Here is a 13,182-nt window from a genome sequence, read left to right on the forward strand (position 1 = left end):
TGGGGACAGGGAGACGCAATGTTAGTCAGGAAGTGTAGTTTAAAAAGACACAGCCAAAGGCTGTGTCAATTTCACAGGTGAGGATGGAATTAACAAACCCTTTGAGGAACCATCTCAGCTGGCTCTGTCATTTTAAACTACCTTCCTGTACAGAGGTGAAATTGACAGAGCCTTTGCCTTTGTCTTTTTAAACTACACTTCCTGGCTAACATTGCATCTCCTTACACTTGAGTGTCCCTGTGTAAGATTGTCTTGTGTAGAGAGACTCTAACAGAGGTGGTTTGCCATTGCCTGGTTCTGCAACCCTGGTCTTCGTTGGAGGTCTCCCATCCAATTATTAACCAAGGCCAACTCTGCTTAGCTTCTGAGATCTGATGAGATCAGGCTCATCTGGGCTATCCAGGTCAGGGTTTTTTCTGCACAATTGTACTAAAAATACAGTATTATAAATTTACACTAGGAGAGCCAGTATGGTTAGAGTGTTGAACTAAGGTTTGGGTGGGGGGGGCAGGGTCAAATCCCCACACTGCCTCAGAAACTCCTTGCATACCATGAGGCTAGTTGTATTGTCTCCATCTAGTTATGTCACTCCCAAGTTGTTGATTTTTTAATGCTTGTACTGTTATATTATTTTTGTTAGAATATTTCTATTTTATGAATTGCCTCAAGCAGGACTGTGAAGACTTAGGCTATGAACTCACTAGATAAATAAAATAACCTACCTCACAGGGTTGTTTTGAGGATACAGTTATCATTCAAGACCCTACCGACAACTGCGGGGGCTAACAACGGTCATTGTTCAGGTCTTACTGGCAACCCAAACAACTTTCCTAACTTGGTCCAAACTCTACTCTGGAATGCATACCTCATCATAATTCCACCTGGTTGTTAGGATACATTGTTCATTAAGGTATTGACTTTTCCAATAAGAAATGGAGAAACCTCATTTTATTTACTTTTCTTTCTAAAGAAGAACAAGCCCACTTTTCAACGGCAGGAGTCATTGTCTAATTTAGCCCGCTATACCATCCGTCTTCTCAGTGTAACCCATCCAGAGAGTTCTGAAGTTCGCCACATCCAGGGCAGCAGACGGGCATTAGGAAAGAAACAAACCTTTATTCCATTGGTGCATCTTCTTCCTCTGACTCAACAATAGTTGGCAGTGCGTGCTAAAAGGCAGGCAAAGAGAAAGGGAGCAATTAATTGCTTTGGTCACTGGAGCTTATAAAGTGAGCCGCAAACAAAAAGGAGTCAACGTTTAAATGGCCTTCAGGCTGCTTGGTGAACAAATAAATGCTGCTGCTCAGGAAACAAAGTGTTTTTTTAAAAGATCTTTTTTTTCCTTGGACTTTGTAAATAAATCAGGGTGCCATGAGCGGTTAATATGACACTCATCAAGGTCCAAAGACCTGTGCCAGGGAACATGTAGGAAGTCTCTTATAGGAGCAAATGGTGAATGTGCTATACAGATTTTATTAAAAGATGTAATGGAATCATGATGTTTGAATTATGTTTTTGTGATAGTAGGAGGTTAAACATTCATCTACTTTCGGACGGTATTATTACCGGGATTCACATTTCCCACTGCTGTACTCAAAATTCAGGTCAGATATTGGGGTTTTTGTGAGTCTGTGTATACGAGACATCTTACACGAGAACGCTCAAGTGTAGGGAGATGCAATGCTAGCCTGGAAGCGTAGTTTAAAAAGATGGAGCTGAAGGTTCTGTCAATTTCCTCTCTCTACAGAGCTGCAAAGATCGCTCCTCAAAGGGTTTGAAAAATTTTTCTTTGCCTCTTGAAGGGGAAGTGAAAATGACAGTGTGTTGCATCTCCCAACACGTAAGCATTCTCGTGTAAGATGTCTCACATAGAGAGAATCTATGAATACAGGCAGACTGACTGAAGTTAGTCCCCAAGGAACCCTGCAATTTTGCTATACGTTTTAGACTCAGACTGAGTTTGGGTTACCTGCCTTAGGGAGTCATGTCCTACAATGGAGTGTTACCATGTTGTACTGATACTGTGTGCCATAAAACCACATACATTTAGTGCTACAACAAAGCTCCTGTACAAGACATTTTAGTTCCTCTTTAAATTAAAATTGCTTGAAGCTGTTTCTCGTTTTGATTATCTCTATCTGCAGGCCCAGAAATATTACACATATCGGGAAGATTTTTTGTATAAATCTGAGGGAAGTTTGAAACAAGTACATAAACCATAATCTTGTTATGTTTTAATATAGTTCTATGTATGATGTTCACCAAACAGGTTTTCTATTTATTATAAAGGTGTATTGCAGATGAATATTTTTTTCATTGGTCCTTCTTCTTGGGGGGTGGGGCAGGCTGTTTGTACTGAGGTCCCGTTCTATCTGTTGATCAACAGAGGATAAACAACTTTCCTCCCCCTCCCCACTTGAAGCAAAGCATATATATATAAAAATGTATGTATAGACTATTCATTTATTTAATGAATACTAGAAAATATAACACTGCCAGGTTGGCATTATGGGGAGAGAACTGGTCTAGAATCTTGGCGATCCAAGTTCAAATTGTCACTCTGCCATAAAGCTTGCTAAGTGAGTTGATTTGGGGCTAGTCCCTCTCTCTCAGGCTAACCTGCCTCACAGCGTTGTTGGAAAAGTAAAATGGAGGAAGTAAGATGGATGTATACTGCCCTGAGCTCCTGGGAGAAAGCATGCTAAATAAATAAATACATTTCACCAGGGCTTTTTTTCTGGGGAAAGAGGTGGTGGAACTCAGTGGGTTGCCCTCAGAGAAAATGGTCACATGGCTGGTGGCCCTGCCCCCTGATCTCCAGACAGAGGAGAGTTGAGATTGCCCTCTGTGCTGCTGGAGATCAGGGGGCGGGGCCACCAGCCATGTGACCATTTTCAAGAGGTTCCAGAACTCCGTTCCACCGCGTTCCAGCTGAAAAAAAGCCCTGCATTTCACACTCATACTTTTAAGTCAGGTCATAAATTGATATGAATGAGAGGTGCTGAAAAGCCTCAGCACAAACCAGTCTAAATCAGGCCTGCTTAATCCAATGGACTCAAATGTGCAGAACAGCTGTCAAAAATTTCAGAGCTTGAATAGAAATCTCATAACTGGGGACTAGAGTTTAGTATGGTGGGCTGTTTGTGGAGGTCTCAGAACCCTCTTCTGGCACTGAACGAAACTATTGTGCAACACAGACTTCTGCAATTGGCAAGTATTATGGAACCTTTGACTGGGCTGGGCCGAGGGTGACACTGCGGGAAGTGTGACTTATTGCTGTGGTCTGGTCAACAGGCCAGTACTTTCTAGTTGCTGCTATTCAGGCACCTGTTTTGACAAGTCACCACTCAAGCGCCTCACTGCATGACCAGCAGTTGCCCTCAAGTATTCTGGGCTGGAGAAAACACTTTCCGATTTGGGTTAGACCGCGGTATGCTTAGTTCTCATGAGCCTCATGGAGAAACATTACACATGTAACTACCTTATACGGAATCCAATCAATTGTCTCTTAAGGTCAGTATTGCTAATTCAGACCTCAGGAAGAGGCCTTTCACATCACCTATTCTCTGATCCTTTTAAAGGGAGACAGTGGGGATCGAACTCAGGTCCTTCTTCATGCCAAGCAGATGCCCTCCCACTGAGCCACAGCCCCTTCCTTGAGGAAGAGCGGTTCATTTTGGGCCAACCACTCTCAGCCTAACCTACCTCACAAAGTTATTGTTAGTACTTACATCAGATTGCTCCATTTCATCTATCTCCTCGACTCGGGTCAAATGGGGAGCACCGTATTTATCTGTTAACTCCGCTAAGGTCTTTGCTGGTGTCTCTTTTTCAGCTGCAGCCTTTGCCTACAATTCCAAATTCAATTTAGAGATGGTAGCGAGTGTCTGACAGAGTCTTGCTCAGAAATTAATTCCCATGTGTGCAAGCCATCTGCCCAGATAGGGTTGCCAGGTCCCTCATCCCTCCCGCCAGGAGGATAAGCTCCCAAACACTTACCTTGCGTCAGGCATGAGGTATCCTTTGCACACGTGCACCCTGGGGCTTATATGGTGATGTCATTTCCACTGACTGTGTGAATGCTCCTGCACTTTGCATGAGGCCGATTAGCAAAGCATGGGAATGTTCCCACAGCTGGCGCAACATCACTTCCGGAAGTGACATCGCCACACCCCTAGGGAGTGTGTGCACAGCGCATGTTCCCTGGGTGCCTGCCAGCGGAGGGCAACCTCTGGGGGGCTTGCTACCTCGCACCGAAATCCCTGGATGTTTCCCTGCCACCAGCAGGCACAGGAAACCCTATCCCTGGACCATTTTCCCCACCTGAAATGACTCCCTGAGTAGGGTTCCGGCACTCACCTTTTTGTTTTTTTTTCATGTGTGTGCAAAGCGTGTGCATGCTCCCAAATCTCCATGATGATGCAACTTCCAGGACAGTAGGAGGGACAGGCCTCCCAGGCGCACTCCCAGGATGGCGCAACAACATCACTCCTGGGACGTCGTTGCGCCACCGCAGGAGTGCGCCTGGGAGGCCTGTTCCCCCGCCTTTCCCCCTGCCAGGCAGTTGAATGATGGCAGGAGGAGGGGGCGGAGGGGGGGGAGTGGAGCATACCCTTCCCTCACTGGAGGAATTCCGGGGTAAAGGAACTGAAGGTTCCACAAACAATCTATAGAGTATGAAATAGGATTTAGTATATTTATATGTTTTTTCTTTTATAAAGTGCACTCATGTGCAATGATCCAGTCTACATCGGGCCTGGGCGCACCTGGGAATTAAGTTCTGAAAATGGAACCCTCTGAGCATTTCTGATTTGACAGAACCTGCGCCAAAGCTATGGTTGCCAGATCTGCCTAGCAACCAGCAGGGAGGGAGTGCGGCAGTACTCACTGTTCTTCGATCTTCATGTGCATGTTGCACGTGTGTTCCTTGCCGGCGTGATGATGCTACTGCGAGACGTCATCATGCCGGCAAGGACATGCTGACTGCGGGAGTGTTCCCGCACTTCATTCAGGGCGGATTTCGGCTCCAAATACACAGATTCTTAAAGAACCAGCCCTATGCGAAGCGCAAGAGCCCTTCTGCAGCCAGTGCAATGACATCACCTCCAGCAGTGATGGAGATGACATCACCTCCATTGCGCTGGCCAGAAGTGCATGCGCTACTTGTTTGCCCAGGTTGCCTGCCAGTGCCGGGAGATCACTGGGCTTCTTGCCACTGGAGGGGCAAACCATCAGCAGTTTGCCCACCCCCACCAGGCACCTGGCAGTCCTATGGGAAACACAAGGATTTTATAATGTGTGAAGTGGCCCTCTAGACTTCCAGAGAGAGTCAGAAAAGTTGACAACTGGAATGAATGTCGGCTGCTTTTAAACAGAATATTTATGACCAACACAATCACAGAAAGGGGAGAAAGTGTCAACAGTGCCAGCTTGGTTGTATTTGCAAGAACCTTTTGAAGTACTGTTTGGTCAGTGCATATGATTAGAATATTGCAAATGTTTGTTGTTTCTCTGAAGTAATTTCAAACTTCACCTGCACTTAAATCTGTCAACCTAGAGGTGGAACCTGGAGATCTTCCAGAATTACAAGTGACGTCCAGATGACAGAAATCAGTTCCCTGGAGAAAATGGCAGCTTTGGAAGGCAGAATCTATGGCCTTATACTTCACTGATGTCTCTCCCCTCCCTGAATCCAACCTTTCCCAGGCTTAACCCTGAAATCTCCAGGAATTTCCCATCACACAGCCAGCAACCCTACCTGAACTCATAGAGACTGGCACAACTTTTGTATAAATTGCTTCAAACATCTGGAGGGCCACTGTGATGTAATCAATAAAATATGGCTGGTTCAGACATGAAGCTCACAGGTGACCTTGGCCAGTTACTTTCACTCAGCTTAGCCTACCTCACAGGGTTGTTTTTAGAGGATAAAATGGGAGGAACCAATGTATGCTCTGAAAGAAGAGCAGTATACAAGAATCATATCCAAACAGCCCAGGGCCGTATTAACCAATGGCTGAGCCCCTAGGCTTTCAGGTATTTTGGGCCCCCTCTGGTACTTCAACCTTTCGCCTCTCTACAGCTGACAGCCGGACCCTGGTACAGTAGGTACTAGACCGCAGTACATAGCCCTGTATTCATTTTGAGAGTCTCCTGAAGAATTCTATTCACAATTTTTTAATTACTTTTATTGCGTTAGTAGAACTCTTCAGGAAAACACATTTTGGGGGTGTAGTTGTTTGATACTGTAATAGTTTGAAGTGAATTGATTAAAAATATATAATTTATGGATAATTGTTTTAATATAAGAGACAATTTATTTCACTTCAATAAGGAAGCAGTTAATTATCTTATTAAAATAGGTTATATAAAAGAATCAATTAATTGTAATTTATGTGGGGATATAAAACTTGATGGACCCTTAGTCCCTGCGGGGCCCCTAGGCTTCAGCCTGGTCAGCCTTGTGAATAATACAGCCCTGAAACAGCCCAGGAACTGATAGGCTCAGATCTGAAGCAGGCAAGCCCGCATTTGTGTACTGCGAGCTTTTGGGCAAAGGCTGGTTGATATTCGCTCTCACCTCCATCTCTGCAATCCGCTTCTGTTCTAAGATAAGCTCTTCTGCTCGCTCTTTCTCTAGCCTCTCCTGCTCTTCACGTAGCCGCTCCAGCTCTGCCTGCAACCATTTCATGGGTTAATGTGAAGTTAATGAAAAGGCCTATCACAGAGTTGCAAAAGGAAAGGTTATTATTCCCTCCAGCTAGGGTTGTCAACCTCCAGATGGCACCCGGAGCTGTCCTAGGAATTACAACTGATCTCCAGATAGGATTTCCACGTTGACTCTGATAACTAATGGGAGAGTTGGGGGGGAAGTGTGTGTGGCAGTGAGTGATGCTGGTATGTTGCAAAATCACTTTCAGGGTAAACTCAGAAGTGATGTATAGTAGCTCTAGGAATCACTGGAAACTCTATAGTAAGACCATGGAGTTTCCCATGATTCCTAGAGCTCCCCTATTTCACTTCTAGGTTTTTCCCGGAAGTGACATTGTAACATAGCTGATATTTCTGGGTAAAATAAAATTTCTCTTGCTGCCACTCAGAGTGGCAGCAGGCAAATGAAGCTACCTGCAGGAGGCCTCCCACCATAGCAGGAGGCTTGGCAGCCCTATCTGCAGACTGCAGGGAAGTGTTCCCCTGGAGAAAATGGTTGCTTTGGAGGGTGGAGTCTACAGCATTGTACTCCACTGAAGCCCATTCCCAACCATGCCTGCCTCAGGCTCCACCCCTATATCCCCAGGAATTTCTCAACTTGGCAACCCCACTTCCAACACACACCCATTTATATTTCCTCCAACAAGGTGTCTAGCTGTCTTTCCATTTAAACTAGTCACTTCTTAGTTCTGAAGCATTCAGAGGAGAAGCAATTTCATCCTTATTACTGCCTGTTATGACCTTTACTTTCTCTAGGGTAGATTTTTCTTTTAATCTTTCCCTTAACACCCTCTGGGTAGTTTGCTGCCACCAGGAATATTATATTCCAATATATTGTCGAAGGCTTTCACTGCCGGAGAACGATGGTTGTTGTGGGTTTTCCGGGCTGTATAGCCGTGGTCTTGGCATTGTAGTTCCTGAAGTTTCACCAGCAGCTGTGGCTGGCATCTTCAGAGGTGTAGCACCGAAAGACAGAAATCTCTCAGTGATAAACCTGCTCAGGCAGCACACAGCTGGCCTCTCTTTCCCTGACTGAGTGTCCTTTCACAAACATGCTCAGTTCAGGTTCCACACAGCTTATATTTCTCTCATAAATACTTCAATATACTCAGGCAGCCCACAGCTAGCCTGCTTTCTTCGGACTGACTTTTCTCTCTCTCTCTCCCAGTCTAAACTGCATTCACTCCGCCCACACTCTCAGTCATCAACCAATCATCTCACTCACTCATCCCTCTCTCACCCCCACTCTTCACCTAGCTCAAACTCCTGGAACTCCTGATGCATTCAAAACTAGCTTATTAGGAATAGACCTAAACCCTTCTTCCCAACCCCCTACTCTGCAGCATCCATGAAGTCATACGGAAGCCCATTCAAGCACGCATTCAAGCATTGACAGTCTGAAGCAGAATATCCTGCAAGAAAGTGTGTTCAACAGCCCACATCTTTGCAACCTTTGGAAGCTGAAGACGCCATCCTAAGGGGGGAGAGATGCACACAACCTTTTTGTGGCTTCGTCCTTTTACCTGCCTCTCTTCTTCAAGCTTCTGCTGGATCAAAAGTTCTTCCTCTTTCATTTTTTCTAACATTTCCACTTCTTTTTGGGCCTCCTCGCGCTCTCGCTCCAGCTCCTCCCTCTCCAATTTCCTCTAGTCATGCAATTAAAAAAACAGGGGGGAAATAAATAGGATATCATTTCGCACTCACCACTTCCCTGAGTAGCAGGAAGTTCTGGGGGCATCCTTTGTTAGGGTCAGTTCCCTCACGAGGATGGAGTATGAGAGTGTTGTGTGTTTGTGCTGCTTCAAATGGTTCTTTTCTGGTTTTGTCTCTGACAGAGCTGCTTCCACCCAGCGGATTTGCTCCACCTCAGCTCTCAAACTGCAGTGGGAGCATTCACATGACACTATCCTCAGCTTCTGTGGTGTCCCCTCCTTTGCTTCAATGCTTCCAGAACCTTTTTTCTGGAAAACAGGTTAGCCCACAGGTGGATAGGAAGGTGTGGATTTCCAAACCACCCTCGCCACATCCCGCACCATTTCCTCTGCTCATTCCCTTGCATCGGCCATTTCTCCTACCCCTACCACTGCTGGTCCTTCTGCCACCTCTTTAATGCTATAGTGATATACCCAGGGCTTTTTTTCAGGGGGAATGCGGGGGAACAGAGTTACGGAACCTCTTGAAAATGGTCACATGGCTGGTGGCCCCGCCCCCTGATCTCCAGACAGAGAGGAGTTGAGATTGCCCTCCGCACCGCTTGCGGCGCAGAGGGCAATCTCAGCTCCCCTCTGTCTGGAGATCAGGGGGCGGGGCCACCAGCCATGTGACCATTTTCTCCGAGGCCAACCCACTGAGTTCCAGCACCTCTTTTCCCAGAAAAAAAAGCCCTGGATATACCTACTACTCCTTTTCAAAGCCAGCGCACAGGGAGCCAGGAATGGCATAAGCATGAAGGAATCGGAAGGGGAAACTCAAGAACTGCCTCTCTGGATGTTGCTGTGAATGCAGAGACATTTGCATCATCAATGATTCCACAATGGTCTAGTTGTTTTTAGCCGTTTTGTTGTCTCCTATTATATTTGCAGAATTGTTGAAAGCAGCCATGACACCAAGTGCATTAGCACATTAGGTATAATTATCTAAAATAAATAAATTTCTGTACTCATTGTTCCAGAGGAGTTAGCCATGTTACACTGTAGTCTGCATGTAGTCCCTCCATTCATCTGATGAAGAGAGCTGTGGTTCTCGAAAGCTTATGCTACAATAAAGTTGTTTAGTCTTAAAGGTGCTACTGGACTCTTTTCTATTTTGTACTCATTGTATTTCATGGAGAAACTGCAAAGCTCCCAGAAAGGTTCTCACACCATACAGTCAACGTTCAATACCTTAACGTATATGCCAGAATTATCAAAATATTCTACATATTCAAAAAATGAACATTAACAATTATTGCCAATTATACATCATCAGTACAAAGAAATACAATGAGCCAATATAAACACCCTCAGCAAAACATTCTTAGAAAGGAATAAAGTCTCAATTCATTAAGAGATCCAATGGAGTGCAGAAATGAATGAGGCAGGGTACATCATCAAGAAGTTCGTGAAGTTCAAAGATACCCGTCCTCTCAGATTTGTGGGTAGGTACAATTCTTTTCCCATGTCATGTGTTTCTCTCACATGGAAATTCACACGGATGTTCGTAGTAACTCTGCCCCAAAGTGCCAGGTGTTTCTACATATGTGGCGGGCTTCCCAAAATGCAGAAGACATTGACATTTTTAAATTAACCAAAAGATGAAGAGGGGGGGAGGTCCATGAGGACTGAGTGTGTTCCAGAGGGCACAGCATGAGCAGGTGAGTCTGTTACAACAGAGGAAGAACAGAAGGGAAGGGAAAGCCACAGGAGGAGAGGTTTTGGTGTGTATATATGTGTGTGTGGGGGGGGGGATTTCCCATGTTATTTATTCCCCCCAAATCCTCATGAGCCTCAGCTTGTTTGTTTTCTCCAGTAGCCAATGTCGTAGTCAAATGTTTATGAGTAAGTCAATGAAAAAGGCTCACCCACAGACAATGTGTTTCTCCATAATTGGGAGGGTGGATTCTGTATGCAGAAAAATTCTTGTTTGCATTAAAGAAAAACATCAAAATGTCTTGGTGAGAGCTGAACATGCTCAGAGCAACTGGCTGTCTATTAAGAATAGACAGAAAGCAATGGAGACATTGGCCTATTCAAACTCCTAAGAGCTCATAGAAGCTTAAAGGAGCAGACCAGGAATAAGAGGAATAATAATAATAGTATTCGATTTATACACCACCCTTCAGGACAATTTAATGCCCTCTCAGAGCAGTTTACAAAGTGTGTTATCGTTATCCCCATAACAATAATCATCCTGTGAGGTGGGTGGGGCTGAGAGAGCTCTTAGAAGCTGTGACTGCCCCAAGGTCACCCACCTGGCTTCAAGTGGAGGAGTGGGGAATCAAACCCAGTTCTCCAAATTAGAGTCCCGCTACTCTTAACCACTACAGCAAACTGGCTCTTGCACTCCCAGTCGTGTATCCCGCTCTGCCCCAGTCTGTTTTGTTTGTTAAAAACACCTGTTGAGCAGGAGTGTAGTGAATGCCCACACAGAGGGCTATCAGTTTCCCAAAAGCAAGAGTGTAGCCATGGAGCCCTCTCAGGCTTCTACTAGTCCACCAGCTGCGAAACCTCAGCCTTCATTCTGCTTTTGCTAAACCTACAACTGCAAAACCAATTCATTCTTCCTCCCATGCCACTTCGTCCTCCATCCCAATCAGAATCCTAATTTCAGCAAAGGATTGATAAAAGGCCTAGACTCGCACATAGTTTGAATTTCCAGTATAAATTGGCAGCTGTCATTAGCCATGGCTCCCTCGGCGAGCATCTTTTGGGTGTAAACTCTATCACTTGGCAAGGAAAGTGGACTAGGCCCCCTTGATTTTATTTCTCACCTTATGTGTTACTTAATGCCAGGCTCTAGGAAGGCCCATTCAAGAACAGGATTGCCATGTGCAGGGCTTTTCTTCTGGGGAAAGAGGTGGTGGAACTCAGTGGGTTGCCCTTGGAGATTGAGATTGCCCTCCGCGCTACTCGGCGTCGTGGAGGGCAATCTAAACTCCCCTCTGTCTGGAGATCAGGGGGTGGGGCCACCAGCCATGTGACCATTTTCAAGAGGTTCCGGAACTCCGTTCCCCCGCATTCCCCCTGAAAAAAAGCCCTGGCCATGTGCCCACTGGTACTCCAGCGGCCATGGGAGAAAGAATTGCCATTGGTGATGGCATGATGTTACTTCAGGGAAAACCCAGGAAACCAAGATATGGCATCAGTCTCTTCTAGGGATTGCTGAAAACTCTTGTGGTTTTGTCACAGAATTCCATACATTTCTAGATAGGCTTAACATCACTTCCTGGTTTTGTTGGAAGTGACATCATACTTTCACTGACGGCCATCCCTCATGTCTTTGCCACATGGTCTACCGCTGGTTGCCAGGCTGGGCAACCCTAGGCGACATTCAATAGTTAAAAGATTTAATAGTTAAATAAAAGCAGCAGAAATCTTTTCACCAGACATATCAATACTTCTATAAAATTAACATTCCATGTTAGCTTCTTCTATTGGGCTGTTAGGCCTCCTGCTATGGCTGTGGGAGAATTTTTAAAAAACAAACAAACAGGGATGTTGGCTTTGTTATCACTTTTGAATAAAACTTGGATGTGACTGCAACCCTACGTTCCTTCTGGGCTTAACCCAGAAGTGACGTTGAGACATAGATGATGTCACTTGCTCCCCATTTCCTCACCAAAACCACTCCCATTGGCAACCCTACTGTCCCAAGATTAAAGACTAACGTTAGATATTAATATTGTTATCAAAATGTGTGATTTTGAAAGCTCACCTGCAAGTCTTCATCCATATTTTTCCTGTATTTGTAAATCCAGAATGCCAAGTACTCTATTGGGTCTGCTGGCCGACATTCGGCCACTTCTGCAAGACCTTCTGCTAAGCATTGACCAAGGCATTTTTTGAGGTACGCGGTCTCCATTTTCTGCTTCCAAAATATCTGCAGCAAAGCTTAAATGGGGAAAATGGTACTTGCTTTTAAAATTGTCTTTCTATACTGCTTTTCCTAGTCGCTCAAAGTAGTTTGAAATTTTAAAAAGTGAATGAAAGCTGAGGGAACTGACATATTAAAAACATTAACACAAACTTCATGAAGACCACTCAAGAAAAGGCCCATCTAAATGATACATCCTTACACTGCCGCAGGGATGACAGAAGAGGCAGCCCTTACTTCTGCAGACCCCTGCTCCAAAAGGGTGGGCTACTGTAGAAAACATTCTTGCCTGCCAGCCACAGATCTCACTCCCTTTAAGGAGATATGAGAGAGCAAACCTTCTTGTGATGATCTTGAGGTCAAAGACTGGGCGAGATATTTCAACCAATAAACTCCAGAAAGTAATGATTGCTAGCAATGACCTTGAGGGCTGAGGTGGACAACACCATTCAAGGCTTGTTTTCAGAACTGAAGGCTGCCCATCTGAAAAGAGTTCACTGCTGAAAAATTACACCAGAGTCAAGGAGCAATCCAGAGAATTCATGGGGCATAAGCCATGCATAGGTCCATCCAAATGAAAGTGAACTGTGAACAGCTAGAGGTAGCGGGTTTGCACCATTGCTTTCCTTTTCTGTGGGGCTTGCACTGGAAGAGGGCTTCCTGTCCGATTGAGCACAGGGTGATTTTATCGCATCAAAACACTGAATTCATTCCATCAAGACTGAGCAGGCCCGTTCAAGCTAGAAGGTCCTCAGTTGCCATTTGCCTAAAAGGTATAATTCAGAACACAGGGGAGAGAGGAATATTGATCTAAAGTCTACTCACGCTCTTAGTGCAGGGAAATCGAAAGCTTAGTGGTCTTTTCTTCTCTCCTCTATTATCCCGAAGAATAAAGCTCTG

General features: G+C 45.1%; 1 protein-coding gene across 2 annotated transcripts; it reads right to left on the minus strand.

The window, feature by feature from the left end:
• Window positions 1–948: 948 nt before the first annotated feature.
• DYDC1 (DPY30 domain containing 1) lies at window positions 949–13,182 on the minus strand. 2 transcript variants are annotated; one of them, XM_054983714.1, is made up of 6 exons: window positions 13,108–13,182; window positions 12,124–12,299; window positions 8,235–8,357; window positions 6,581–6,676; window positions 3,732–3,848; window positions 949–1,169 (listed from the first exon to the last, which is right to left on the minus strand). In XM_054983714.1, exons 2-6 carry the CDS (start codon window positions 12,268–12,270, stop codon window positions 1,116–1,118), a joined length of 537 nt encoding a protein of 178 aa, XP_054839689.1. In that variant the 5' UTR covers window positions 12,271–12,299; window positions 13,108–13,182; the 3' UTR covers window positions 949–1,115. The 2 variants fall into 2 exon arrangements, with proteins under 2 accessions (XP_054839689.1, XP_054839690.1); XM_054983715.1 differs by lacking the exon at window positions 6,581–6,676.

The sequence above is a fragment of the Eublepharis macularius genome, chromosome 6 (genome assembly GCF_028583425.1).
Source record: "Eublepharis macularius isolate TG4126 chromosome 6, MPM_Emac_v1.0, whole genome shotgun sequence".
In the NCBI taxonomy this organism is placed as follows: Eukaryota; Metazoa; Chordata; class Lepidosauria; order Squamata; family Eublepharidae; genus Eublepharis; species Eublepharis macularius.

Bases quoted from the DNA above. Each gene is read 5' to 3' on its own strand.
- DYDC1 (XM_054983714.1), bottom strand. From the start codon at position 12,270: ATGGAGACCGCGTACCTCAAAAAATGCCTTGGTCAATGCTTAGCAGAA. The intron at 6,677-8,234 runs GTAAAAGGACGA...AAATGGTTGCAG, and splicing joins AGCTTGAAGAAGAGAGGCAG to GCAGAGCTGGAGCGGCTACG. The intron at 1,170-3,731 runs GTAAGTACTAAC...CCTGCCTTTTAG, and splicing joins ATGAAATGGAGCAATCTGAT to CACGCACTGCCAACTATTGT.